This window comes from Nerophis ophidion, linkage group LG10, assembly GCF_033978795.1.
Source record: "Nerophis ophidion isolate RoL-2023_Sa linkage group LG10, RoL_Noph_v1.0, whole genome shotgun sequence".
NCBI classification, from domain to species: Eukaryota; Metazoa; Chordata; class Actinopteri; order Syngnathiformes; family Syngnathidae; genus Nerophis; species Nerophis ophidion.
In genome coordinates, this window is record NC_084620.1 from 47527375 (window position 1) to 47555258 (window position 27884).

The following is a 27884-nucleotide window of genomic DNA, read 5'->3' on the forward strand; positions in this document are numbered from 1 at the left end:
CACGGCCACTCGCCCACTGCGTCCAGCCCTACCACAAGATAGCATTTTAAATTTAGAAAAAAAATCATAATACGACTCTTTTAATGCGACTTATAATCCGGTGCGTCTTTTATATGAAAACAGGCCTGAATAGACCTGCTCATCGGCAGTGCGCCATATACGCAGGTGCGCACTATTGTACGAAAAATACGATATGTGTCATGAAGAGAACAATGTATGGGGTTTGTGGCTACAGCAGTGATTCACAAACTGTGGTAGGGGAGCTCCATCTAGTGGTATGCCAAAGAATTGCTTGATTAACGTACAGCGTTTTATTTTCTCATATTCAAACACTTCTCAAACTGCGTAATGTTACAGCGGCCGAAGATATTAAATATACTGGTTAAATAGTACCGCTGCATTTGTCTAAGTAATATTAAGGCCTACTACGCTACTGCATTTTAATGCTAATCATTATAGTGGTAAAAAGCTTGAGAACCGCTGGTCTAAATAAACTAATATCATCCCTGAATTGTATCTGCAACATCAAATTATTATTACAATTGTTGGTAAAACAAATCGATAAACTCCTTATATTATACAATATATGTGTCTTAAAAAGTCAATAATGAATGATATACAAACCCCAAAATCAGTGAAATTGTCACGTTGTGTAAACGGTAAATAAAAACAGAATACAATGATTTGCAAATCCTTTTCAACTTATATTCAATTAAATATACAGCAAAGATGGGATATTTAACATTTAAACTGGTCAATTTTGTTATTTTTTGCAAAAATCCGCTCATTTGAAATTTGATGCCTGGACCATGTGTATAAAAAAAGCTGGCACAAGTGGCAAAAAAAACTGACAAAGTTGAGGAATGCTCATCAAACACTTATTTGGAACGTCCCACAGGTGAACAGGCTAATTGGGAACAGGTGGGTGCCGGGATTGGTTATAAAAGCAGCTTCCATGAAATGCTCAGTCATTCACAAACAAGGATTGGGCGAGGGTCACCACTTTGTCAACAAATGCTTGAGCAAACTGTCCAACAGCTTAAGAACAACATTTCTCAACGAGCTACTGCAAGGAATTTAGGGATTTCACCATCTAAATATGATCAAAAGGTTCAGAGAATCTGGATAAATCACTGCAAGTAACATTGAATGCCCGTGACCTTGGATCCCTCAGGCGGTACTGCATCAAAAAGCGATTTTAGTGTGTAAAGGATATCACTTCATGGGCTCAGGAACACTTAGAAAAATACACTGTCAGTAACTACAGTTGGTCGCTACATCTGTAAGTGCAAGTTAAAAATCTACTATGCAAAGCCCGAGCCATTCATCAACAACACCCAGAAATGCTGCCGGCTTCGCTGGGCCAGAGCTTTTCAAAGATGGACTGATGCAAAGTGGAAAATTGTCCTGTGGTCTGGTGAGTCCACATTTCAAATTGTTTTTGGAAACTGTGGACGTTGTGCTCTACGGAACCAAGAGGAAAAGAACCATCCGGGTTGTACTAGGCGCAACGTTCAAAAGCCAGCATCTGTGATGGTATGGGGGTGAATTAGTGCCCAAGGCATGGGTAACTAATACATCTGTAAAGGCACCATTATTGCTGAAAGGTACAATCAGGTCTTGCAGCAACATATGTTGCCATCAAAGCAACATTCTAATGGACGCCCCTGCTTATTTCAGCAAGAAAATGCCAAGCCACGTGTTGCGACAGACAGGCCTGCCTGTAGTCCAGACCTGTCTCCGTTTGAAAATGTGTGGGGCATTATGAAACCTAAAATACCACAACGGAGACCCTGGACAGTTCAAGCAAGAATGGGAAAGAATTTCACCTGAAAAGCTTCAAATATGTGTCTCCTCAGTTCCCAAACATTTACTGAGTGGTGTTAAAAGGAAAGGCCATGTAACACAGTGGTAAAAATGCCCCTGTGACAAATATTTTGCAATGTGTTGCTGCCATTAATTTCTACGTTAATGATTATTTGAAAGAACAAAAAAAAGTTTCTCAGTTCGGACATTAACCTCTTAAGGCCCAAGCTGTTTGTTTACATGTTGTTGTTGTTTTATTTCTCTTTGCTATTTGGGCTTATTGGACTCTAATTAGAATAAAAACTAAGAACCATCTTTTGATATGACTTACTTAGTCCATAAGTACACAAACGTGTACTTCATGTTTAGTGACATGCTAATTCTTATTTTTACACGCCCCCCCCCCCAAATTCCATTGTATGTTATACTCTTCTGACACCACCAGATGGCAGTATAAGTGTCCACATAAGTGGCCATAAGACCCCAAATCAGTAGTGTACACACTATTGGAAATACGAGCTAAAAAGGAGCTGTCCACGCATTTAGAGGTTTTAAGTATCTTGTCTTTGCAGTCTATTCATTTGTATAAATGTTGAAAAGGATTTGCAAATCCTTGTATGCTGTTTTTATTTACGATTCATACAACGTGGCAAATTTCACTGGTTTTGTGCATTAGTTTGGTAGAGCAAGGCACATGGAAATAACCATCCATCCATCCGTCTTCTACCGCTTATTCCCTTCGGGGTTGCGGGGGGCACTGGAGCCTATTTCAGCTGCATTCGGGCGGAAGCGCGGGGTACACCCAGGACAAGTCGCCACCTCATCGCAGGGGCAACACAGATAGACAGACAACATTCACACTCACATTCACACACTAGGGCCAATTTAGTGTTGCCAATCAACCTATCCCCAGGTGCATGTCTTTGGAAGTGGGAGGAAGCCGGAGTACCCGGAGGGAACATGCAAACGCCACACAAAAAGATCCTAAGACCAGTCCAGGATCAAAACCAGGACCATCGTATTGTAAGGCACATGCAGTAACCCCTGCACCACCGTGGTGCAACCAATTTCATGAAATAAAAAAATACACCATAACTGTAGAAAAATATTTTTTTTTGATTTTGAAAAAAATAAAAATTATTGGAAAGCTTCCTTAACAAAGAAACTGAAAAAAAAGAAAAGGAAAAAAAAAAAGTTTTCACATGGAAATAACATGCAATAAAAAAAAAAAAAGGACATACAAATGCAATAGGTAGTAAACTGAAAATTAAACAATGCAAATGTTTATGAAAGTGTACCTGCTCCTTGTCTCTGTAGGCGACAACAGCTGGAGTCACTCGGTCTCCCGCATCGTTGGCGATGACGTCAGCTCGGCCGTCCTGTTCAAACACGTTACAGCATGATCACAACAAACTACACCAATAAACCTCGCAAGTCTTTTAAATGTAATATATAAATGTACTATCATGAACGGCATCCAAAAGTTTTTTATACCATAAGGCGGGGGTCGGCAACCCACGGCTCTTTAGCGCCGCCCTAGTGGCACTCTGGAGCTTTTTCAAAAATGTATGAAAAATGGAAAAAGATGAGGGGGAAAAACATATATTTTGTTTTAATATGGTTTCTGTAAGAGGACAAACATGACACAGCCATCCATCCATTCATCTTCTTCTGCTTATCCAAGGTCGGGTCGCGGGGGCAGCAGCCTAAGCAGGGAAGCCCAGACTCTCCTCTCCCCAGCCACTTCGTCCAGCTCCTCCAGGGGAATCCCGAGGCATTCTCAGGCCAGCCGGGAGACAAAGTCTTCCCAACGTGTCCTGGGTCTTTCCTGTGGCCTCCTACCGATCGGATGTGCCCGCAACACCTCCCTAGGGAGGCGTTCGGGTGGCATCCTGACCAGATGCCCGAACCACCTATTCTGGCTCCTCTCTATGTGGAGGAGCAGCGGCTTTACTTTGAGTTCCTCACAGATGACAGAGCTTCTCACCCTATCTCTAAGGGAGTATAAGTGAGTATGAAAGCCCCACCACCCGGTGGAGGAAGCTCATTTCTGCCGCTTGTACCCGTGATCTTGTCCTTTCGGTCATAACCCAAATCTCATGACCATAGGTGAGGATGGGAACGTAGATCGACTGGTAAATTGAGAGCTTTGCCTTCTGGCTCAGCTCCTTCTTCACCACAACGGATCGATACAGCGTCCGCATTACTGAAGATGCCGCACCGATCCGCCTGTCGATCTTACAATCCACTCTTCCCACACTCGTCAACAAGACTCCGAGGTACTTGAACTCCTCCACTTGGGGCAGGGTCTCCTCCCCAACCCAGAGATGGCACTCCACCCTTTTCCGGGCGAGAACCATGGACTCGGACTTGGAGGTGCTGATTCTCATCCCAGTCGCTTCACACTCGACTGCGAACCGATCCAGTGAGAGCTGAAGATCCTGGTCAGTTGAAGTCATTAGGACCACATCATCTGCAAAAAGCAGAGACCTAATTCTGCAGCCAGCAAACCGGAACCCCTCAACGCTCTGACTGCGCTTAGAAATTCTGACAATAAAATTTATGAACAGAATCGGTGACAAAGGGCAGTCTTGGCGGATTCCAATCCTCACTGGAAACGGGTTTGACTTACTGCCAGCAATGCAGACCAAGCTCTGAAACTGATCATACAGGGAGAGGACCGCCACAATCAGACAGTCCGATACCCTATACTCTCCCAGCACTCCCCACAGGACTTCCCGAGGGACACGGTCCAATGCCTTCTCCAAGTCCACAAAGCACATGTAGACTGGTTGGGCAAACACCCATGCACCCTCAAGAACCCTGCCGAGAGTATAGAACTGGTCCACAGTTCCACGACCAGGACGAAAACCTCACTGTTCCTCCTGAATCCGAGGTTCGACTACCCGGCGTAGCCTCCTCTCCAGTACACCTGAATGGACCTTACCGGGAAGGCTGGGGAGTGTGCTCCCACGATAGTTGGAACACACCCTCCAGTTCCCCTTCTTAAAGAGAGGCACCGCCCCCGATTTCCATGCGATGCTGCAGAGTCTTGTCAACCAAGACAGACCCACAGCAGCCAGAGCCTTAAGGAACTCCGGGCGGATCTCATCTACCCCCAGGGCCTTGCCATCGAGGAGCTTTTTGACTATTTCTGCAACCTCAGCCCCAGAAATAGGAGAGCCCACCACAGATTCCCCAGGCACTGCTTCCTCATAAGAAGACGGGTTGGTGGGATTGAGGACATGACACAAACCTCCCTAAATGTTATAAAGCACACTGTTTATATTAAACATACTTCACTGATTTGAATATTTGGCGAGCGCTGTTTTCTCCTACTAATTTTGGCGGTCCTTGAACTCACCGTAGTTTGTTTACATGTGTAACGTTCTCACTTTCTAAGACGTTTTTTATGCCACGTCTTTTTCTGTCTCATATTGTCCACCAAATTTTTAATGTGCGTCAATGCAAAAAGGTGACTTTTGTTAATGTTTTTGACTCGTGTGGAGTGCTAATCAGCAGTGTTAATTTTGTTGACGAAAAATTTGTCACAGTTATTGTCAACGACCTTTTTTTTCTGACTAAAACGAGACAATTACTAAATAAAAAACAATTTACGTGGACTAAGACGATGACGAGGTGTATTGACATATTCGTCAACGAATAAAAACGAGACGAAAATGTCTGTCGGACACGAGATCCAATCGGAACTCATTTCGTTAGGAAGAGGCGGGAGGAGTTGGGAAGAGAACCAATCAGAGCGACGTGGTAAGGAAGTTACGTAAAGGTAGTTTGCGTTTGAGACTGACCAGGGAATGCGCTGCAGAAGACAACATGTCAACGCCGGGGAGGAAGAGGAGAGGGGACATATGGGGAAATGTTATATTTGACGTTAAAGATAACAAGACACTGTAAGAAATGCAGCGCGAGGATTACGGGGAAAAACACAACAAACTTGAAGCGACATTTACAGTCGAATCACCCCAAAATCCACACACATGTAAGCATTTTCCACAACATACAACTCACTCAACGTTATCCCGTTTATTTCATGGCTTACTCGTGAAATACTAAATTTGAGACATGATTTTCATCAGAATATGACTTGTATTGGTGATTTTTCCGCTGTTTTGCTTTGACTTTCAGAAATTGAAGGGAAAGTTTACATATTACCCTTTAGTCGACTAAATCTACTGTAGTTTTCCTTGACTATAATCTTATATTTTGTCAACTAAAACTAGACTAACACTAAAACAATTTAAATACCTAAATTATGACTAAAACTAAATTACATTTTAGTCAAAAGACTATGACTAAAACTAAATCAAATTTTGCTGTCAAAATTATCACTGCTAATCAGACATATTTGGTCACTGCATGACTGCAAGCTAATCGATGCTAACATGCTATTTAGGCTAGCTGTACGTACATATTGCATCATTATGCCTCATCTGTAGCTATATTTGAGCTCATTTGGTTTCCTTTAAGTCCTCTATCTGTATGTAATATGGCTTTTATTTTTTTGCGGCTCCAGACTGGTTTGTTTTGGTATTTTAGGTCCAATCAACCCGTGGCTCCGGAGCCGCATGCGGCTCTAAGATCACTCTGGTGTGGCTCAGCTGTAAACTTGCCGACCTTCCCGTATTTACCGGGAGAATTCTGACCTTAGTTGCCTTTCCCTAAAATTGTCTGAGGTATGCATACTGCGATTTTCACTCAGACAGCAAAATTGAGGGTGGGCCGTGATGTCAATACCCATAACATCTTCTGTTACATGTAATAATGCCCGCTGTTGCACAACACTCTGTGCGTGCCGGCCGGTCACGTAATGTGTGTTTGAAACCTCTATTACAATCCTCAAGCGATTTCAAGGGATACTTGTTCAACAGCCATACAGGTTACACTGTGATATAAACAACTTTAACACTCTTACTAATATGCGCCACACTGTGTATCCACACAAAACAAGAATGACAAACATCTGCACTGTAACACAACATAAACACAACATAACAAATACTCAGAATCCCATGCAACCCTGACTCTTCCAGGCTACACCCCGCTGGCACCAAACCCCCCCCAACCAACGCAGGAGGGGTTGGGGGGTTGGTGTTAACAGGGTGTATAATGTAGCCTGTAAGTCAGGGTTGCATGGGATTCTGGGTATTTGTTATAATGTGTTTATGTTGTGTTAAAGGCCTACTGAAATGAGATTTTCTTATTCAAACGGGGATAGCAGGTCCATTCTATGTGTCATACTTGATCATTTCGCGATATTGCCATATTTTTGCTGAAAGGATTTAGTAGAGAACATCCACAATAAAGTTCGCAACTTTCGGTCGCTAACAGAAAAGCCATGCCTTTACCGGAAGACGCAGACGATGACGTCACATGTTGATGGCTCCTCACATATTCACATTGTTTTTAATGGGAGCCTCCAACAAAAACAGCAATTCAGACCAAGAAAACGACAATTTCCCCATTAATTTGAGCGAGGATGAAAGATTTGTGTTTGAGGATATTGATAGCGACGGACTTGAGAAAAAAAAAAAAGTTAAAGGAAAAAAAAACGCGATTGCATTGGGATGGATTCAGATGTTTTTGGACACATTTACTAGGATAATTCTGGGAAATCCCTTCTCTCTCTAATGTGTTGCTAGTGTTTTAGTGAGTTTAACAGTACCTGATAGTTGGAGGTATGTGTCCACGGGTGTCTTGACGCCAATGTCTGAGGGAAATCGACGGCAGCTTTATGGACGGGGAAAGCTCAGCTGATCCCCGGTAAGAAGCGACTTTTTACCACAATTTTCTCACCGAAACCTGCTGGTTGACATTCGATCGGGATCCATGTTCGCTTGACCGCTGTGATCCATAGTAAAGTTTCACCTCCGGGAATTTTAAACAAGGAATTGTCATGCCAAATTTCTTCTCCCTACAACCCCCCCCCATTTACTTCCGGGGTCATGATTAATACAGACGTTTTGTTAACGCTATATTATAAAAATATAACGCTATATTATAAAAATACAGACGTTTTGTTAACGCTATATTATTAAAAAAATTTAAAAAACAATCTACAAACACAAGTTATGGGATGACATAAGAGGAAACGTGACCCCGGAAGTAAATGCGTCATCCCATAGCTTGTGTTTGTAAATTGTTTTTTATTTTATTTTTTATAATATAGCGTTAACAAAACGTCTGTATTTTTATAACGTTATATTTTTATTATATAGCGTTAACAAAGCGTCTGTATTAATCATGACCCCGGAAGTAAATGGGGGGGGGAAGGTTTTTGTAGGGGGGAAGAAATTTGGCGTGACAGCATCACCGTGTGTTCGTGTGGCTAAAGGCTAAAGCTTCCCAACTCCAACTTTCTACTTTGACTTCTCCAATATTAATTGAACAAATTGCAAAAGATACACCAACACAGATGTCCAAAATACTTTGTAATTATGCCGTTAAAGCAGACAACTTTTAGCTGTGTGTGTGTGCAGCGCTCATATTTCCTAACAGCCTGTGACGTCACGCGTACACGTCATCATTACGCGACGTTTTCAGAAAAAACTCCCGTGAAATTTAAAATTGCAATTTAGTAAACTAAAAAGACCGTATTGGCATGTGTTGCAATGTTACTATTTCATCATTGATATATAAACTATCAGACTGCGTGGTGGGTAGTAGTGGGTTTCACTAGGCCTTTAAAGTGCGGATGTTTTCCCGAAATGTGTTTGTCTTTCTTGTTTGGTGTGGGTTCACAGTGTGGCGCATATTTGTAACAGTGTTAAAGTTGTTTAAACTGGCACCCTCAGTGTGACCTGTATGGCTGTTGAACAAGAATGCCTTGCAGTCACCAAATACAACAAGTGACCTGACTGCTAAGCTGTTTGTGCAAGTTGTAGAGGGCACTAAAGACAGTGTCATCGTAGCACGCCCTTATTTTTGTTGATTGGGTATTACTCAGCACACGTCCGAGGGAATAGTCACTCTGTAACCCGCGAGTCTCCCGGACAAATCGGGAGGATTTGTATGCGTGATGCAAATAAGGGGCATTCATATAAAACTCACTGGCCGCACTAACATCAAATCTTCATATCTAATTGCAGGCCGTGTGTCTGAGACCCCTGGTTTATACATACCAAAAAACAAAATTTGTACGCTGTGTTATTTTATTATAAATTACAAGAGTCTTGTGGCACCCATTATTTTGTGAAACGGGTCAAAATGTCTCTTTCAACATTTTAGGTAGCCAACCCCTGCCCTAAGGTAATGGAAGCCAGCTTACAGCCAGTTAGCCTCGGAACCGGAAAAAGTAATTTTCGCGGAATTATGGCGTCGTATTTACGACTTTAACGCCGGCTATGGTATTTAATGGAATGAAAGAGATTACACAATTGCTCAAACATTAATTGTGGTGACAAAATACCTTCAAAATCGCCACACAGGCGCATGTGTAACCGAAGTGAACGCCGATGGCAGCCATGCTTGGAAGTACAGTCGCCGGCGTCACGTGTGCGCGGGCACGCGACAGCTTCCGGGGCAGGGTTTTCAAAACAAGAGCAGGACCGGTGTCGGGAATTTTAAAAAGTAGAACATTACTGTACAAACGCAATATAACAATTATTGATATTAAGTTTAACCTACTGAATATCTTAGTAAACAATCTAAGTTAAAAAAACATGTATTGGTATTTATATATTTTATCCTTTTTTATTTTTTGTTAAAATTACGTTTTCTTCCAAGTAATAAAATTACCAAAACACCACAAAAGTGAGTGGGTGTAAAAAATGTATTTAAATGATAAAATCAATGTATATTTCATATATATATTTATAAATGCACTGTTGTGGATATACAGTGACGTTGGCTTCAGCTCAGGGAGGACACTTACTGGGGACTTGTAGCTATTAATAACAGCACTACTATGTCGCTGCTACTTCTCAGCTCCTTGCTGCTGTTAAATGGAGCGTTCCGTTCTCATTCTGCAGCAGGAACCTGTGACGGTGAGAGCCAGTTGCGAGATCAGTCTTGCGATTGATAAAACTCTTTAAAACGGCATTGTACAGTACAGTACATGGCATGGCATGGCATATTAAAATGGTTACTAACTACAAACCCGTCTTGCAGTGTGCGTGGGATTTCTCAACAGGCTTTATGGAAGTGTGACATCTGCCCACAAGGAGCTCACGCCTGCCCTGGTGGAGGAAGAACTGTTCCAGGCCTGTTCCGTTGCCCGGGGGAAGGAAGCCAGACTGGTGAGAACACTCTAGCTTTAAATCCAAACATGGGAGACAACATTTTCTGCAGAAAATTGCTTAAAAGACTTGAGTGCTCCTGTGGTATAGAACCGGGGATCTTAACCTATCTGACCTCAGAGGCCCGACGTTTCCACTATTATTTATTGAGCACAATGACCTCAGCTTTCCCGGTAAGGTCTATTCAGGTGTACTGGCGGGGAGGCTAAGCCGGATAGTGGAACCTCAGATTCAGGAAGAACAGTGTGGTTTTCGTCCTGGTCGTGGAACGGTAGACCAGCTCTATACTCTCAACAGGATCCTTGCCCAACTAGTCTACATGTGCTTTGTGGACTTGGTAAAGGCATTGGACCGTCTACCCCAGGAAGTCCTGTGGGGGAGTGCTCAGAGTGTATAGAGCAGGGGTGTCAAACATAAGGCCAGGCCCGCCAACAGGTTTTATCCGGCCCGCCTGATGAGTTTGCCAAGTATGAAAATGAGTTGGGGTTTTTTTTAGTTTTTTTTATGAAAGAAACTGCTGTTCTGAATGTGTCCACTGGATGTCACAATAGCAATTCTGTTAGGACCAGCAAGAGGAACAAAGTAAAGCGTGGAAACTTAAAACCTGGCGTTTTGTGTCTTCCGCTTCAAACACATCGTTATTTGGCACCCTTATCAATCAATGTTTATTTATATAGCCCTAAATCACAAATGTCTCAAAGGACTGTACAAACCATTACGACTATGACATCCTCGGAAGAACCCACATAAGGGCAAGGAAAACTCACACCTAGTGGGCAGGGAGAATTCACACCCAGTGGGACACCAGTGACAATGCTGACTATGAGAAACCTTGGAGAGGACCTCAAATGTGGGCAACCCCCCCCTCTAGGGGACCGAAAGCAATGGATGTCGAGCGGGTCTAACATGATACTGTGAAAGTTCAATCCATAGTGGCTCCAACACAGCCGCGAGAGTTAAGTTCAAAGCGGATCCAAGACAGCAGCGAGAGTCCCGTCCACAGGAAACCATCCCAAGCGGAGGCGGATCATCAGCGTAGAGATGTCCCCAACCGATACACAGGCGAGCGGTCCATCCTGGGTCCCGACGAGCGGTCCATCCTGGGTCTCGACTCTGGACAGCCAGTACTTCATCCATGGTCATCGGACCGGATCCCCTCCACAAGGGAGGGGGGGACTTAGGAGAAAAAGAAAAGAAGCGGCAGATCAACTGGTCTAAAAAGGAGGTCTATTTAACGGCTAGAGTATACATAAGAGTTTTAAGGTGAGACTTAAATGCTTCTACTGAGGTAGCATCTCCAACTGTTACCGGGAGGGTATTCCAGAGTACTGGAGCCCGAACGGAAAACGCTCTATAGCCCGCAGACTTTTTTTGGGCTTTAGGAATCACTAATAAGCCCGAGTCTTTTGAACGCAGATTTCTTGCCGGGACATATGGTACAATACAGTCGGCAAGATAGGATGGAGCTAGACCGTGTAGTATTTTATACGTAAGTAGTAAAACCTTAAAGTCACATCTTAAGTGCACAGGAAGCCAGTGCAGTTGAGCCAGTATAGGCGTAATGTGATCAAACTTTCTTGTTCTTGTCAAAAGTCTTACTCCCCAATAATACTTTTGTGGGGGTTTTAAGAATAAACGGTAGTACTTTGTGTACTCGGATAATCAACTTTTACCTTGAAAATCATTTTTTGTCTTGAAAATCAACTTTTACCATTGCAAGATGCCTCGTTGGCGTCCTTTTTCCATAATAATAACATTGATAATAATAATAGATAGATAAAACTATTTTCTATACACCCAAAACGCTTCGGAATATCAGAGCCATTAGAGGCGGCACATTGACCAAACCGGTGAAATAAGGTGTTCTACCAACGGGTTCCAGGATTACCGCCCCGACAGGCGCCAACTAAGGTATGAAAATATAGTGAGAAAACTTAACCCTTTTGAATAATTTTACCTCTGATTCTCACGGTTTGTTGAGTTAACTCTGGATTGATACGTGGACATGACAAAGGAGGTGTTTGATACCTCGAAGAGTTTACATGTTGTTTTTTTGTTCAATCCCAGAAAGACTGCGACTTAAAGTTTAATCCTGGCTTTGTAGATAAACTGAGACCACGTCTAAACTCATTGTGTTTTTGAAACAGCACCAATTTTCTCAGAATTTTCAACAAACTTGAAGTGTTTTTTCCAGAGGTTTGTTTGTGATTTGTACGTTTTCACAATGTGCTTGTTCTATTTTTGGCCAAAGTAAAACAAAGTAAACAACCTGGAGTTATTTTGAAGTTATCATGCCATGATTTTACCATTCCGGCCCGCTTGAGAATGGATTCTCCTCCACGCGGCCCCTGAGCTAAAATGAGTTTGACACCCCGGGCATAGAGTATTGGACTCTCTGATTGTGGCGGTCCGCTCCCTGTATGATCAGTGTCAGAGCTTGGTCCGCATTGCCGGCAGTAAGTCGGACCCGTTTCTAGTGAGGGTTGGAATCCCGCCAAGGGTGCCCTTTGTCACCGATTCTGTTCATAATTTTTATGGAGCGAATTTCTAGGTGCAGTCAGGTCTTTGAGGGTATCTGGTTTGGTGGCTGCAGGACTAGGTCTCTGCTTTTTGCAGATTATGTGGTCCTGATGGCTTCATCTGGCCAAGATCTTTTCAGATCTCACTGGATCGGTTCGCAGCCGGGTAAGCGACTGGGATGGGAATCAGCACCTTCTAGTCCGAGTCCATGGTTATCGCCTGGAAAAGGGTGGAGTGCCATCTCCGGGTTGGGGAGGAGATCTTGCCCCAAGTGGAGGAGTTCAAGTACCTCGGAGTCTTGTTCAGTGAGGGAAGAGTGGATGGATTAGATGACAGGAGGATCGGTGCAGCGTCTTCAGTAATGCGGACGCTGTATCGATCCGTTGAGGTGAAGAAGGAGCTGAGCAGGAAGGCAAAGCTCTCAATTTACCAGTCGATCGACATTCCCATCCTCACCTATGGTCATGAGCTTTGGGTTATGACCGAAAGGACAAGATCACGAGTACAAGCGGCCGAAATTAGCTTCCTCCAACGGGTGGCGGGGTTCTCCCTTAAGCCTGCTCCTCCACATCGAGAGGAGCCAGACGAGGTGGTTTGGGCATCTGGTCAGGATGCCACACGAACACCTTCCTAGGGAGGTGTTTAGGGCACATCCGACCAGTAGGAGGCAACGGGGAAGACCCAGGACACCTGCGGAAGACCACCTCTCCTGGCTGGCCTGGAAACGCCTCGGGATTCCCCGGGGAGGAGCTGGACGAAGTGGCTGGGGAGAGGGAAGACTGGGCTTCCCTGCTTAGGTTGCTGCCCCCGCGAACCGACGTAGGATAAGCGGAGGAGGATGGAACCTTAGGTTTAGGTCAGGCTGATTAGAAAAATAAGTACTAGCCAAATGTACTGCATAAGAAGGCACTTGATAATTGAGGAAAAAATACTTTACATTCAGTACAATTATGTTGTGCTGGAATAAATCGACTAAATTAATCATGTTTTTAACTAAAGTGCAAATGAAAATACAGCTCCACAACTTTAGTCATACTTTTTGCGCTAAGAAACTTGACTTTCTCTGCAGACTTCTTCTGTTTGCGTGGTATTAAGCGAGTACGGCCGACTCGACATCAGGTGCCATGTTTGCGACTGTGGTGAATTATACTGTGTACCATTTTCTTATTATGATTGTGAGCAAGCACGTGTTAGTAATTGGTCATAGAATCCTTTAGAGCAAGGGTGTGTTACTAATTTTAGATCGGGGGCCACATAGAGAAAAATCTACACCCAAGTGGGCCAGACTGGTAAGATCACGGCACGATAACTTAAAAATATCAATTGATCAATCTTCATATAGCCCTAAATCACAAGTGTCTCAAAGGGCTGCACAAGCCACAACGACATTCTCGGTTTAGAGCCCACATCAGGGCAAAGAAAAACTCACAACCCAGTGGGATGTCAATGTGAACGACTATGAGTAACCTTGGAGAGGACCGCAGATATGGGTTACCCCCCCTAGAGTAGACCGGATGCAATGGACGCCGAGTGGGTCTAACATAAAATTGTGAAAGTCCAGTCCATATTGTATCTAACATAATAGTGAGAGTCCAGTCCATAGTGGAGCTAACATAATAGTGAGAGTCCAGTCCGTAGTGGATCTAACATAATAGTCAGAGTCCAGTTCATAGTGGATCTAACATGATAGTGAGAGTCCAGTCCATAGTGGATCTAACATAATAGTGAGAGTCCAGTCCATAGTGGATCTAACATAATAGTGAGAGTCCAGTCCATAGTGGATCTAACATAAATAGTCAGAGTCTAGTCCATAGTGGATCTAACATAATAGTCAAAGTCCAGTCCATAGTGGATCTAACATAATAGTGAGGGTCCAGTCCATAGTGGAGCTAACATAAATAGTCAGAGTCTAGTCCATAGTGGATCTAACATAATAGTCAAAGTCCAGTCCATAGTGGATCTAACATAGTAGTGAGAGTCCAGTCCATAGTGGATCTAACATAACAGTGAGGGTCCAGTCCATAGTGGATCTAACATAACAGTGAGGGTCCAGTCCATAGTGGATCTAACATAATAGTCAGAGTCTAGTCCATAGTGGATCTAACATAATAGTCAAAGTCCAGTCCATAGTGGATCTAACATAATAGTGAGGGTCCAGTCCATAGTGGGGCCAGCAGCAGACCATCCCCAGTGGAGACGGTCAGCAGTGCAGAGACGTCCCCAACCGATGCACAGGCGAACGGTCCACCCCGGGTCCACTGCAGGACTCGAAGTGGACCGGGGTGGATAAAGATAACTTCAGATTATTTTCTTTGTTTGAAAATAGAACAAGCACATTTGAAATTGTACAAATCGTAATGTTGAGTTAATAATATTCTCTTTATTTGTAGTTATTTATATTTTCGGAATAAATGATTTGATAATGTTCATCAGTCAACTCACTGGTGTTAATTTTCAACATATCAAGATAAAAAAAATTATATAAAAATCAAATTACAGTATGTTATTTATGTAGTTTGATCATTTACCTCAACTGATGTACTAACATTGTGTGGTTTATTTTGTACATATGTAGCATCATCTACAAAGAATCGCTATTGCGACATCTAGTGGACACATTTAAAACAGCTGTTTCTTTCATTAAAAAATTTCAGGTTAATTTTCATACATTGAAAACTCATCCCACGGGATAAAACCTGTTCGTGGGCCTGATCCGGCCCTAGGTCTGTACGTTTGACACCCCTGCTTTAGAGGATTATTCTAGTGAGAAATATGCCCTTAGATAGCTATAAAAGTGCACATGTCCATCACAAACTCTACAGAGAGTGGGTGCTTTTGACCCCAGGAAATCGGAATCCTGTAGTAATGCAGATTTGGATTTTAGGAGGAAGTGTAAAGACATTGGCAACATCTGGTAGGAAGCCCTCACAAGTAGGAGTAGAGGATAGGAGTCGGAGGTCACCGGACTCAAACTGATTACAGGAAATAGGATGACTGACCGGCCCCAAGGCTAGAACAACAAAGAGTAACTGTCCTCATGTAAAAAGGTATTTAAGGACAGTTAGATAATTGTTCTACTAAGGCAATATTTAAGGGTGGCATAGCATAGCGGGTAGAGTGGCCGTGCCAGAAACCTAAGGGTAGCAAGTACGCTCCCCGCCTTTTACCATCCAAGTGGCTGCCGTTGTGTCCTTGGGCAGGGCACCTAACCCTTTCCCCCAGTGCCTCTCACAGTGGCGGAGGAATGGCTGGTACTGGTCGGAGGGGCCGTAGGCGCAATTAGGCAGCCACACTTCAGTCAGTCTACCCCAGGGAAGCTGTGGCTACAAATGTAGCTTACCGCTTGCAGTTCAGGTTTTGGGGTTTGTACTTCAAATGTGGCCAGTAGTCATTTGTTGTTGAGTCGTAAGTCATAAGGGGAAACCCGCAAACCCAACATTAAAACAGTTCAACTTTAGGAAATTCCTTGAACTGGTAGAGTACAATATCCTAAAAATCATGTATAAAACACAGGGACAAATTCTACCAAACAACATTCAAAATAAATTTGTAAAAAGAGATTAGTTTTAAAGGCCTACTGAAACCCACTACTACCCACCACACAGTCTGATAGTTTATATATCAATGATGAAATATTAACAATGCAACACATGCCAATACGGCCTTTTTAGTTTACTAAATTGCAATTTTAAATTTCCCTGGAGTTTCGTCTTGGAAATGTCGTGTAATGATGACGTGTACGTAAGACGTCACGGGTTTTTAGGAAGTATGAGCGCTACACAGACACACACACACACACACGCACACACACACAGGTAAAAGTCGTCTGCTTTAACGGCATAATTATACAGTTTTTTGGACATCTGTGCTGCTGAATCTTTTGCAATTTGTTCAATTAAGTCAAAGTAGAAAGACGGAGTTGAGAAGTTTTAGCCTTTAGCAATTTTAAATTTCCCTGGAGTTTCGTCTTGGAAATGTCGTGTAATGATGACGTGTACGCAAGACGTCACGGGCTTTTAGGAAGTATGAGCGCTACACACACACACACACACACACACAGGTAAAAGTCGTCTGCTTTAACGGCATAATTATACAGTTTTTTGGACATCTGTGTTGCTGAATCTTTTGCAATTTGTTCAATTAAGTCAAAGTAGAAAGACGGAGTTGAGAAGTTTTAGCCTTTAGCCACACAAACACACGGTGATTCCTTGTTTAAAATTCCTGGAGGTGAAACTTTCCTATGGATCAGAGTGCGGTCAAGAGAACATGAAACATGGCGGAATTTCAACCAGCAGGTTTCAGTGAGAAAAATTGTGGTTAAAAAGTCGCTTCTTAACGGAGATCAGCTGAGCTTGTGCCGTCCATACAGCTGCCGTCGAATCCCCTGAGACACTGCGCGTCAAGACACCCGTGGACACACCTTTCCGACTACCAGGTACTATTAAACTCACAAAAAAACTAGCAACACAATAGAAAGATAAGGGATTTCCCAGAATTAACCTCGTAAATGTGTCTAAAAACATTGGAATCCGTAACAATGCAATCGCATTTTTTTTTCTAGTCCGTCGCTATCAATATCCTCAAACACAAATCTTTCATGTTCGCTCAAATTAATGGGGAAATTGTCGTTTTCTCGGTCCGAATAGCACTTTTCGTTGGAGGCTCCAATTTAAAACAATGTGAATATGGGAGGAGCCATCAAACATGTGACGTCATCATCTGCGACTTCCGGTAAAGGCAGGGCTTTTCTCTTAGCACCGAAAGTTGCGAACTTTATCGTGGATTTTCTCTACTAAATCCTTTCAGCAAAAATATGGCACTATCGCGAAATGATCAAGTATGACACATAGAATGGACCTGCTATCCCCGTTTAAATAAAAACATCTCATTTCAGTAGGCCTTTAATCTGAAAGGAAGACAGTTTATAGAATATATACCGTATTTCCTTGAATTGCAGCTGGGACGCTAATTATTTAAAACCTCTTCTCACTCCTGCGCTTACCAAAGGCATGCGGTAAAAGTAAGCATGCGCTAATTATTTTAAAACCTCTTCTCACTCCGGCACTTACCAAAGGCATGCAGTAAAAAATTGAGTGTGATGTAAGCTTGGACCTTAAATCCTACTGAATAGCTCTTAATCTTCTTCCTTTCGTGCGATTTCGAATTACCGGTAATGAAATCAGCCTCCTCTATTTTGAAAATGATGACAGGGAAGTGTCACGCGTGACGTCACGAGTTTGACCAGGCGCTAATTATTTTGCGAAGCAAGTTTTACCCGGCAGTAATAGAAGGCAGGCGCATACTATATGCCCTGCGGCAATTCAAGGAAATACGATATATATAGTTTTAGAAGAGTGACAAGGGGTAGAAAATAGATGAATGTACAGTTTGGTTGTGCTGTTGTACTGTCTAAAGCTACATTTCACATGCAATAAAGATAAAGATCCATCCATCCATTGGAAAGAAGCATCTCAATCAAGGGTGTTGTTTTTTTGGAACAGGCTGTCGTTGCGGCTTGTGCAGCCCTTTGAAAAGTTGTGATTAAGGGATATATAAATTGTCAGGTTCAAACACTGATGACATCTATTAAACGAGACAAGAAGCAAGGAATTAAACAGAGGCAGAATTAAATTTGGCTCAATTTGAGGAGAAACGTCTGGGCTGTACTCTTGTACAGTCTCTAGCACGTTCTGGCAAAATATTGTATGCCACCTCTTTTTATTTGGACTTTCCCTGTTTACATAACAGCTGTTTCTAAAAGGAATGACGGGTAAGTAAACAGCCATTGTTTTCGGTCACATAAACACAAAATAAAAAGATGCCTCGGGCTTGGACTGGTGCTGGATCGAGCTTGGGCAGGTCTTGGATAACAATAGATAACCCCTCCCGTCTCCTCCCATTGTACAAAGCGGAATTTTCCAAGCCTTTTGGCTTGATAAAACAAAGACAACCTCTGTCTGTTCACTGGGAACTCAGAGAACAGAAGTTTTTTTGATAATTTACATACAATTTTTTAATGATTGACACTGAAACAAAACAATGGAAAACTAATTGGAAAAATGTACAAATCGTGATGTAACGATAGGAGTAAAATGATGTCATTATTTGGTTTGTTGTGAAATGAAAATATGGCTTTGTAGTCTCCTACTTTGAAAGACAAATGCTGTGCTCGTGAGAATGGGGGACATATATTGTTTTTTTAACTTCTTTCTGCTCCTTTGTATTTATCCTTTACTTCATGTTGATTGTTTTTAATGAAATAAAATACAATTAAAATGAAAATTTGTTCAACTCCTTTAGTTATACTAGTGGTGTTCCTCAAGGTTCCACTTAAAGGCCTACTGAAATGCGATTTTGTTATTTAAACGGGGATAGCAGGTGCATTCTATGTGTCATACTTGATCATTTCACAATATTGCCATATTTTTGCTGATAGGATTTAGTGGAGAACATCGACGATAAAGTTTGCAACTTTTGGCCGCTAATAAAAAAGCCTTGGCTTTACCGGAAGTAGCAGACGATGTGGGAGTGACGTCACGGGTTGTAGGGCTCCTCACATCCTCACATTGTTTACAATCATAGCCAGCAGCAGCTAGAGCTATTCGGGCCGAGAAAGCGTCAATTTCTCCATTAATTTGAGCGAGGATGAAAGATTTGTGGATGAGGAAATTTAGAGTGAAGGACTAGAAGAAAAAAAAAAAAAAAAAAAAAAGCAATTGCCGTGGGAGCGATTCAGATGTTATTAGACACATTTACTAGGATAATTCTGGAAAATTCCTTATCTGCCTATTGTGTTGCTGGTGTTTTAGTGAGATTAAATAGTACCTGAAAGTAGGAGGGGTGTGGCCACGGGTGTGTTGACGCCGGAGCCTCTGAGGGAAGTCACGGCAGCTGCAGCAGGACGGAAGCGCCGCTGATGTCTCCGGTAAGAGGAGACTTATTACCACAATTTTCTCACCGAAAACTGACATTGACATGTAGTCGGGATCCATGTTCGCTTGACCGCTCTGATCCATAGTAAAGCTTCATCTTTGGGAATTTTAAACAAGAAAACACTGGCTGTGTGTGTGTGTAGCTAAAGGCTAAAAGCTTCCCACCTGCATCTTTCTACTTTGACTTCTCCATTATTAATTGAACAAATTGCAAAAGATTCAGCAACACAGATGACCAGAATACTGTGTAATTATGCGATTAAAGCAGACTGCTTATAGCTTGGATCGGGCTGGAAAATAATGTCCGCTAAAATGGTGACGTCAAACACACGCGTCATCATACCGCGACGTTTTCAACACGACACTTGGCAGGAAATTTTAAATTGCAATTTAGTCGACTAAAAAGGCCGTATTGGCATGAGTTGCAATGTTAATATTTCATCATTGATATATAAACTATCAGACTGCATGGTCGGTAGTAGTGGGTTTCAGTAGGCCTTTAAGGTCCTCTCTTTTTCGTCATTTGGGCTACTCGGCTGGTTCAATGGAAAAAACTTGAGACTCAGAAAAGTGCTGAAGTTTTTTTTTTAAATAGCAGCGCAGAGAGATAAATACACCAAAATCATACGTCCACTGTAGAGGACGCTGCTTCTGTACAATATACAAAATAACACTAATAGTGAAGGGAGGAAAGTGACAGCCCGGTCCTTAGATTTCTGGAAATGGGGCACCCAAAACCGTTTTATTTGAATATCACTGCCATACATGTTGCCAGCGAAAAAAATTAATAGAAAAAGAAAAACGTTTATTTCCTTATTGATTAAATGTATTTTAATTATAGAATATTTATGGGGTAATATAATGCTGTTTGGTTTGAGATCCTGCAGACATTGTCTAATGAATCAAACCATTTCTCTCATAATAAAGCAGAGGAATGTGTACAATATTTACTGTATTATGTGCTCATTGCTTTTTTTTGGACTTGTTTGGCGGTGACAATCAAAATGTTTGTTTTTGTCGAATTTGGGATCTTTGTTTTCTGTGGTGTCCCAGTGTTATTACCTGGGAGCCAGCAGTGATGCAGCCACCCGAGTCACAGCGGCCGTGTCACAGCCCCTGGCCTCGCACGTCCCCGTTGAGAAGATATGCCAGCGCCTCAGCAGCAGGGACACGCAGATCTGTCAGCTCAAATACGGTAGGACGTGTTAAAAACCCTCACAGACAGGATGGGGACGTTGGTCTTAGTGGATATTTATCCAAACACATGTGGGTCGTCTAGTCCAGTGGTTCTCAAATTGGGGTACGCGTACCCCTGGGGGTACTTGAAGGTATGCCAAGGGGTACGTGAGATTTTTTTTTAAATATTCTAAAAATAGCAACAATTCAAAAATCCTCTATGAATATATTTTTTGAATAATACTTCAACAAAATATGAATGTAAGTTCATAAACTGTGAAAAAAAATACAACAATGCAATATTCAGTGTTGACAGCTAGATTTTTTGTGGACAGGTTCAATAAATATTGATGTTAAAGATTTTTTAGTGAAGAAATGTTTAGAATTAAGTTCATGAATCCAGATGGATCTCTATTACAATCCCCAAAGAGGGCACTTTATTTTGATGATTACTCCTATGTGTAGTAATCTGTATTTATAATTGAATCACTTGTTTATTTATCAAAAAGTTTGATTACTTTTATTTATTTATTTTCCAAATAGTTTAAAAAAGACCACTACAAATGAGCAATATTTTGCACTGTTATACCATTTTCATAAATCAGAAACTGATGACATAGTGCTGTATTTTACTTCTTTATATCTTTTTTTCAACCAAAAATGCTTTGCTCTGATTAGGGGGTACTTGAATTAAAACATTTTTCACAGGGGGTACAGCGCTGAAAAAGGGTTGAGAATCACTGGTCTAGTCCACTGTCAACGTAGTGGAAAAACCAGACAAAAAAGCACAATTGGGAGCGCTGGCCTTCAATTTAAAAAAAATTCCACCAGAGGACACTGTTTTTTTCCCCATTTAAAGCATGCAGCAACATATTTATATAATTATGTAAACATACTGGCCCTTTAAAAGGCTAAAATAAATCAATAGTTGGTTTTAGAGAAACTTTTTTCGGGACATGAGAATATTTGAAGGATCTCTCGAGACACAGTTATTCAAAATGCATCCCTGGGGTATATTTTTGCCTTTTTTTTTTACTGGAAAATTGGAATTGATGATAAATCAGACCTGGGCAAAATAAGGCCGGGGAGCCACAAGCTATTCAACGGACATTCCCAAATAATTTGTTTAGGTCTTTAAGACCCTATCGGGTCCTTTTGGCTCATAGGACTCCGGAGGCAGTGGACAGGTACCGACAGGCCAAGCGGTGTGCAGCTTCAGCGGTCGCGAAGGCAAAAACTCGGACATGGGAAGAGTTCGGGGAAGCCATGGAAAACGACTTCCGGACGGCTTCGAAGCGATTCTGGACCACCGTCCGCCTCCTCAGGAAGGGGAAGCAGTGCACTATCAACACCGTGTATGGTGCGGATGGTGTTCTGCTGACCTCGACTGCGGATGTTGTGGATAGGTGGAAGGAATACTTCGAAGACCTCCTCAATCCCACCAACACGTCTTCCTATGAGGAAGCAGTGCCTGGGGAATCAGTGGTGGACTCTCCTATTTCTGGGGCTGAGGTCGCTGAGGTAGTTAAAAAGCTCCTCGGTGGCAAGGCCCCAGGGGTGGATGAGATCCGCCCGGAGTTCCTTAAGGCTCTGGATGCTGTGGGGCTGTCTTGGTTGACAAGACTTTGCAGCATCGCGTGGACATCGGGGGCGGTACCTCTGGATTGGCAGACCGGGGTGGTGGTTCCTCTCTTTAAGAAGGGGGACCGGAGGGTGTGTTCCAACTATCGTGGGATCACACTCCTCAGCCTTCCCGGTAAGGTTTATTCAGGTGTACTGGAGAGGAGGCTACGTCGGATGGTCGGGCCTCGGATTCGGGAGGAGCAGTGTGGTTTTCGTCCTGGTCGTGGAGCTGTGGACCAGCTCTGTACTCTCGGCAGGGTTCTTGGGGGTGCATGGGAGTTTGCCCAACCAGTCTATATGTGCTTTGTGGACTTGGAGAAGGCATTCGACCGTGTCCCTCGGGAAGTCCTGTGGGGAGTGCTCAGAGAGTATGGGGTATCGGACTGTCTTATTGTGGCGGTCCGTTCCCTGTACGATCAGTGCCAGAGCTTGGTCCGCATTGCCGGCAGTAAGTCGAACACATTTCCAGTGAGGGTTGGACTCCGCCAAGGCTGTCCTTTTTCACCGATTCTGTTCATAACTTTTATGGACAGAATTTCTAGGCGCAGTCAAGGCGTTGAGGGGTTCCGGTTTGGTAACTGCAGGATTAGGTCTCTGCTTTTTGCAGATGATGTGGTCCTGATGGCTTCATCTGACCGGGATCTTCAGCTCTCGCTGGATCGGTTCGCAGCCGAGTGTCAAGCGACCGGAATGAGAATCAGCACCTCCAAGTCCGAGTCCATGGTTCTCGCCCGGAAAAGGGTGGAGTGCCATCTCCGGGTTGGGGAGGAGACCCTGCCCCAAGTGGAGGAGTTCAAGTACCTAGGAGTCTTGTTCACGAGTGAGGGAAGAGTGGATCGTGAGATCGACAGGCGGATCGGTGCGGCGTCTTCAGTAATGCGGACGTTGTACCGATCCGTTGTGGTGAAGAAGGAGCTGAGCCGGAAGGCAAAGCTCTCAATTTACCGGTCGATCTACGTTCCCATCCTCACCTATGGTCATGAGCTTTGGGTCATGACCGAAAGGATAAGATCACGGGTACAAGCGGCCGAAATGAGTTTCCTCCGCCGTGTGGCGGGGCTCTCCCTTAGAGATAGGGTGAGAAGCTCTGCCATCCGGGAGGGACTCAAAGTAAAGCCACTGCTCCTTCACATCGAGAGGAGCCAGATGAGGTGGTTCGGGCATCTGGTCAGGATGCCACCCGAACGCCTCCCTAGGGAGGTGTTTAGGGCACGTCCAACCGGTAGGAGGCCACGGGGAAGACCCAGGACACGTTGGGAAGACTATGTCTCCCGGCTGGCCTGGGAACGCCTCGGGATCCCCCGGGAAGAGCTAGACGAAGTGGCTGGGGAGAGGGAAGTCTGGGTTTCCCTGCTTAGGCTGTTGCCCCCGCGACCCGACCTCGGATAAGCGGAAGATGATGGATGGATGGATGGGTCTTTAAGATGGAAAGTGTAGCTGCTATGATGTACAGTGATTTTTTCAAATTACCGCAAGTCTTGAACTACACAAAGTATTTGAATGGTTGGAATCTGCGTTTTTGCATTCTAAGTCACAGCAGCTCAGACGAGGCACCAGGCAGTGTGGGTGGGGAGCGTTTCCACAGAGTGTTTCCAGAGCGACCGGCCTGAAATGCGGGTGTCAGGGACAGACTCTGCAAGAGATTTTTTCCGTTGCATTCATACTTCGCTGTGTTTGTAGCATTTTTGTTGTGTTTTTCTTAATTGTAAATAATGTCTACCGAGAAGGGGTGTGACAATCATATGTTGTCAATATTCAGTGTTTTATCGTCCATAGTTAATATTATAAATCCCACATTCTTTATTTTTCATGTACATTCTGGGTGTCTCATTCAGTAAAAATTATATTCTGTGTTTTAAGGTGGTCTGTCATAACGCTTTTAGCCTTCAATTAAATATGAGGTTTTGTATTAGTGTTTCTAAAAATCAGATATACCGGCCCCCTGAAACATTTTTTTGTCTAATTTGACCCCCCTAAGTCAAAATAATTGCCCAGGCCTGTTATAAATGATACTCGTTATTGCACAAATTGTAACCTGTAACTCGGAGCTGTTTTGTTCACATGGCGTAGCGTAAATGTGACACTCATAACATGTAAATATTGTGAAGTTTGTTTATTCCAGTAGATTTACAAAAGGTGGAATTAATATGACATATGACCAGATCATGCAACTCAAGACAATTCAAGCCTTTTGATATCATTTTGATGATTTATGGCTTACAGCTTGTGAAAACCGCCAAATGTTTTCAGAAACTGTAAACCACCATCAATGAATTGATTTACGTGGACTCCGTCTTAAACAAGTTGAAAAACTTATTCAGGTGTTACCATTTAGTGGTCAATTGTACGGAATATGTACTGTACTGTGCAATCTACTAATAAAAGTTTCAATCAATCAATCAATCAAAATGATTAAAAACATGTTGGATATACAAACCCTGTTTCCATATGAGTTGGGAAATTGTGTTAGATGTAAATATAAACAGAATACAATGATTTGCAAATCCTTCTCAACCCATATTCAGTTGAATATGCTACAAAGACAACATATTTGATGTTCAAAATGATAAACATTTTTTTTTTGCAAATAATCATTAACTTCAGAATTTGATGCCAACAACATGTGACAAAGAAGTTGAGAACGGTGGCAAGAATTACTGATACTGTAAAGTTGAGAAATGCTCATCAAACACTTATTTGGAACATCCAATAGATGTGCAGGCTAATTGGGAACAGGTGGGTGCCATGATTGGGTATAAAAACAGCTTCCCAAAAATGCCAAGTCTTTCACAAGAAAGGATGGGGCCAGGTACACCCCTTTGTCCATAACTGCGTGAGCAAATAGTCAACAATTTAAGAACAACGTTTCTCAAAGTGTAATTGCAAGAAATTTAGGGATTTTAACATCCACGGTCCATAATATCATCCAAAGGTTCAGAGAATCTGGAGAAATCACTCTACGTGAGCGGCGTGGCTGGAAACCATCATTGACTGACCGTGACCTTCGATCCTTCAGATGGCACTGTATCAAAAACCAACATCAATCTCTGAAGGATATCACCACAAGGGCTCAGTAACACTTCAGAAAACCACTGTCACCAAATACAGTTTGTCGCTACATCTGTAAGTGCAAGTTAAAGCTCTACTATGCAAAGCGAAAGCCGTTTATCAACAACATCCAGAAACGCCGCCGGCTTCTCTGGGCCTGAGATCATCTAAGATGGACTAATGCAAAGTGGAAAAGTGTTCTGTGGTCTGACGAGTCCACATTTCAAATTGTTTTTAGAAATATTCGACATTGTGTCATCCGGACCAAAGGGGAAGCGAACCATCCAGACTGTTATCGACGCAAAGTTCAAAAGCCAGCATCTGTGATGGTATGGGGGTGCATTATTACCCAAGACAAGGGTAACTTACACATCCTTTAAGGCACCATTAATGCTGAAAGGAACATACAGGTTTTGGAACAACATATGCTGCCGTCTTTTTCATGGACGCCCCTGCTTATTTCGGCAAGACAATGCCAAGCCACATTTAGCACGTGTTACAACAGCATGGCTTCGTAAAAAAAAAAAAAAAAAAAAAAAAAGAGTGCGGGTACTTTCCTGGCCCGCCTGCAGTCCAGACCTGTCTCCCATCGAAAATGTGTCGTGCATTATGAAGCTTAAAATACGACAGCGGAGACCCCGGACTGTTGAACGACTGAAGCTTTACATAAAACAAGAATGGGAAAGAACTCCACTTTCAAAGCTTCAACAATTAGTTTCCTCAGTTCCCAATTGTTTATTGAGTCTTGTTAAAAGAAAAGGTGATGTAAGACAGTGGTGAACATGCCGTTTCCCAACTACTTTGGCATGTGTTGCAGCCATGAAATTCCAAGTTAATTATTATTTGCAAAAAAAAAAAGTTAATGAGTTTGAACATCAAATATCTTGTCTTTGTAGTGCATTCAATTGAATATGGGTTGAAAAGGATGTGCAAATCATTGTATTCTGTTTTCTTTTACCTCAAACACAATTTCCCAACTCATAGTGAAACAGGGTTTGTATCTCACTTTGCTCATAATAACTTTATATCACCTAGTAGTTTCATGTTTGAAGTTGATTTGCTGACATGAGTCAACTTTTGCAAGATATTTTCATTTGAGGTTCACCTGTGCAGTTTGCACAACCCTGTCTTAAGGGTTACCTTTTATGCCTTTGTAATGCTGCCTTACAGAGCCTGAGACGAGACAGCTGAGCACCGAGGGACTGAAGAAAATGAGAGTGTTGGAGCTGAGGAACATTTTAGCTTCGTGGGGAGAAGAGTGTCGAGGGTGCTTGGAGAAACACGAGTTTGTCAGCCTCATCCTGGAAAAGGCACCACTGCAGAAAGCGGAGCTGTGAACAAATGGATGCAAAGAAGGGTAAAAAGGACTCCATTTATCAAAAATTACAGGATGATTCGAGTCCAGCCAGCTGTTGTCCATAAGTATGCTTTCACATATAAATACTGACCCTAGCAAAACTGACAGGATTGGTCTCTTGGTTATATCTTTTTGTGCCTTCAGAGTCCATCAAACGCAAAATCACATGACACAAAACGTCACATGACATCAGTGGCGCTCAGCTTTTGCCTTTTGATGTTTTCTTCTTCTTGCCTGTGCTCGCACTGGCAGAGGGCGCTGGCGTCACAGGGGGAGCTCCCAGTTTCTTGCTTTTGGCTTTCCTTACTTTGTCCTTCAGGGCGTCAATGTCCAGCTTGCCTTTCACAGGAGCTGAAACAACAGTGTCCATAGATATACACACATGTACATACATGTTGCCCTCGAGTTTGTATTCCTACCTTTTGCAGTCGTCTTCAATAAAGGTTTCTCTTTGGGAGGAATAAAAGCTTTGTTTCTCTCCTCCTGCTTCTTGGTCAGTGCCTCGGCCTGCTTGACCTAAAAAGACGACAAAAAGGCAAATTTGTCACATACTTTTAGGCGACGGTTGTTACTTTTTAAGCATCAAGAATGACCACCTTTGCTTTGACAGCACAATAAAACATCCATTTACAAATTCATTACACAAACTTTTTGATTTACAAACCAGAGTGAATAAATGGGTTGCAATCACATGACCTAGAGCAGTGTTTTCCAATCACTGTTATCTAATTTAACCTATTTGGGTTAAAATATTTTTTGCAAACCAGTAATTATAGTCTGCAAATGGTGTGTTTTTGTTGAGTGTTAGTGCTGTCTCAAGCTCGGCAGAGTAATCGTGTAATACGTTTCCATATCAGTAGGTGGCAGCCCGGTATCTAATTGCTTTGTAGATGTCGGAAACAGCGGGAGGCAGCGTGCAGTTAAAAGGTGTCTAATGCTTAAACCAAAAATAAACAAAAGGTGAGTGCTCCTAAGAAAAGGCATTGAAGCTTAGGGAAAACTGAACTGTCTACAAAGTAAACAAAAACAGAATGCTGGACGACAGCAAAGACTTACTGTGGAGCAAAGACGGGGTCCACAATGTACATCCGAACATGACATGACATATCAACAATGTCCCCACAAAGAAGGATTAAAAAACAACTGAAATATTCTTGAATACTAAAA

General features: G+C 42.7%; 3 protein-coding genes across 5 annotated transcripts in view; 1 reads left to right on the forward strand and 2 right to left on the reverse strand.

Annotated features, from left to right (window-relative positions):
• hspa14 (heat shock protein 14) overlaps positions 1-9362 on the reverse strand; it is a 35422-nt gene extending 26060 nt beyond the window's left edge. Inside the window, exons 1-2 of the mRNA XM_061913962.1 lie at positions 9233-9362; positions 3105-3185 (exon numbers count right to left, since the gene is read on the reverse strand). Coding sequence (XP_061769946.1) covers positions 3105-3185; positions 9233-9289 — 138 coding nt within the window. The 5' untranslated portion in view covers positions 9290-9362. The remainder of the gene's footprint in view (positions 1-3104; positions 3186-9232) is intronic.
• Positions 9363-9676: 314 nt separating this feature from the next.
• cdnf (cerebral dopamine neurotrophic factor) lies at positions 9677-27184 on the forward strand. Its single transcript, XM_061913972.1, has 4 exons — positions 9677-9809; positions 9934-10061; positions 20567-20708; positions 26531-27184. Exons 1-4 carry the CDS (start codon positions 9731-9733, stop codon positions 26695-26697), a joined length of 516 nt encoding a protein of 171 aa, XP_061769956.1. The 5' UTR covers positions 9677-9730; the 3' UTR covers positions 26698-27184.
• krr1 (KRR1 small subunit processome component homolog) overlaps positions 26714-27884 on the reverse strand; it is a 28385-nt gene continuing 27214 nt past the window's right edge. For all 3 annotated transcript variants that reach the window (XM_061913969.1, XM_061913971.1, XM_061913970.1), the window contains 2 exons: positions 27137-27233; positions 26714-27068 (listed from right to left, as the gene is read on the reverse strand). In XM_061913969.1, coding sequence (XP_061769953.1) covers positions 26917-27068; positions 27137-27233 — 249 coding nt within the window. In that variant the 3' untranslated portion in view covers positions 26714-26916. The remainder of the gene's footprint in view (positions 27069-27136; positions 27234-27884) is intronic.

What these genes read in the sequence shown, in the direction of transcription:
- cdnf (XM_061913972.1), top strand. Translation starts at nt 9,731, where the DNA reads ATGTCGCTGCTACTTCTCAGCTCCTTGCTGCTGTTAAATGGAGCGTTC. An exon ending in GGGGGAAGGAAGCCAGACTG is followed by an intron (nt 10,062 to 20,566) that starts GTGAGAACACTC and finishes GTGGTGTCCCAG; the next exon opens with TGTTATTACCTGGGAGCCAG. An exon ending in GATCTGTCAGCTCAAATACG is followed by an intron (nt 20,709 to 26,530) that starts GTAGGACGTGTT and finishes GCTGCCTTACAG; the next exon opens with AGCCTGAGACGAGACAGCTG.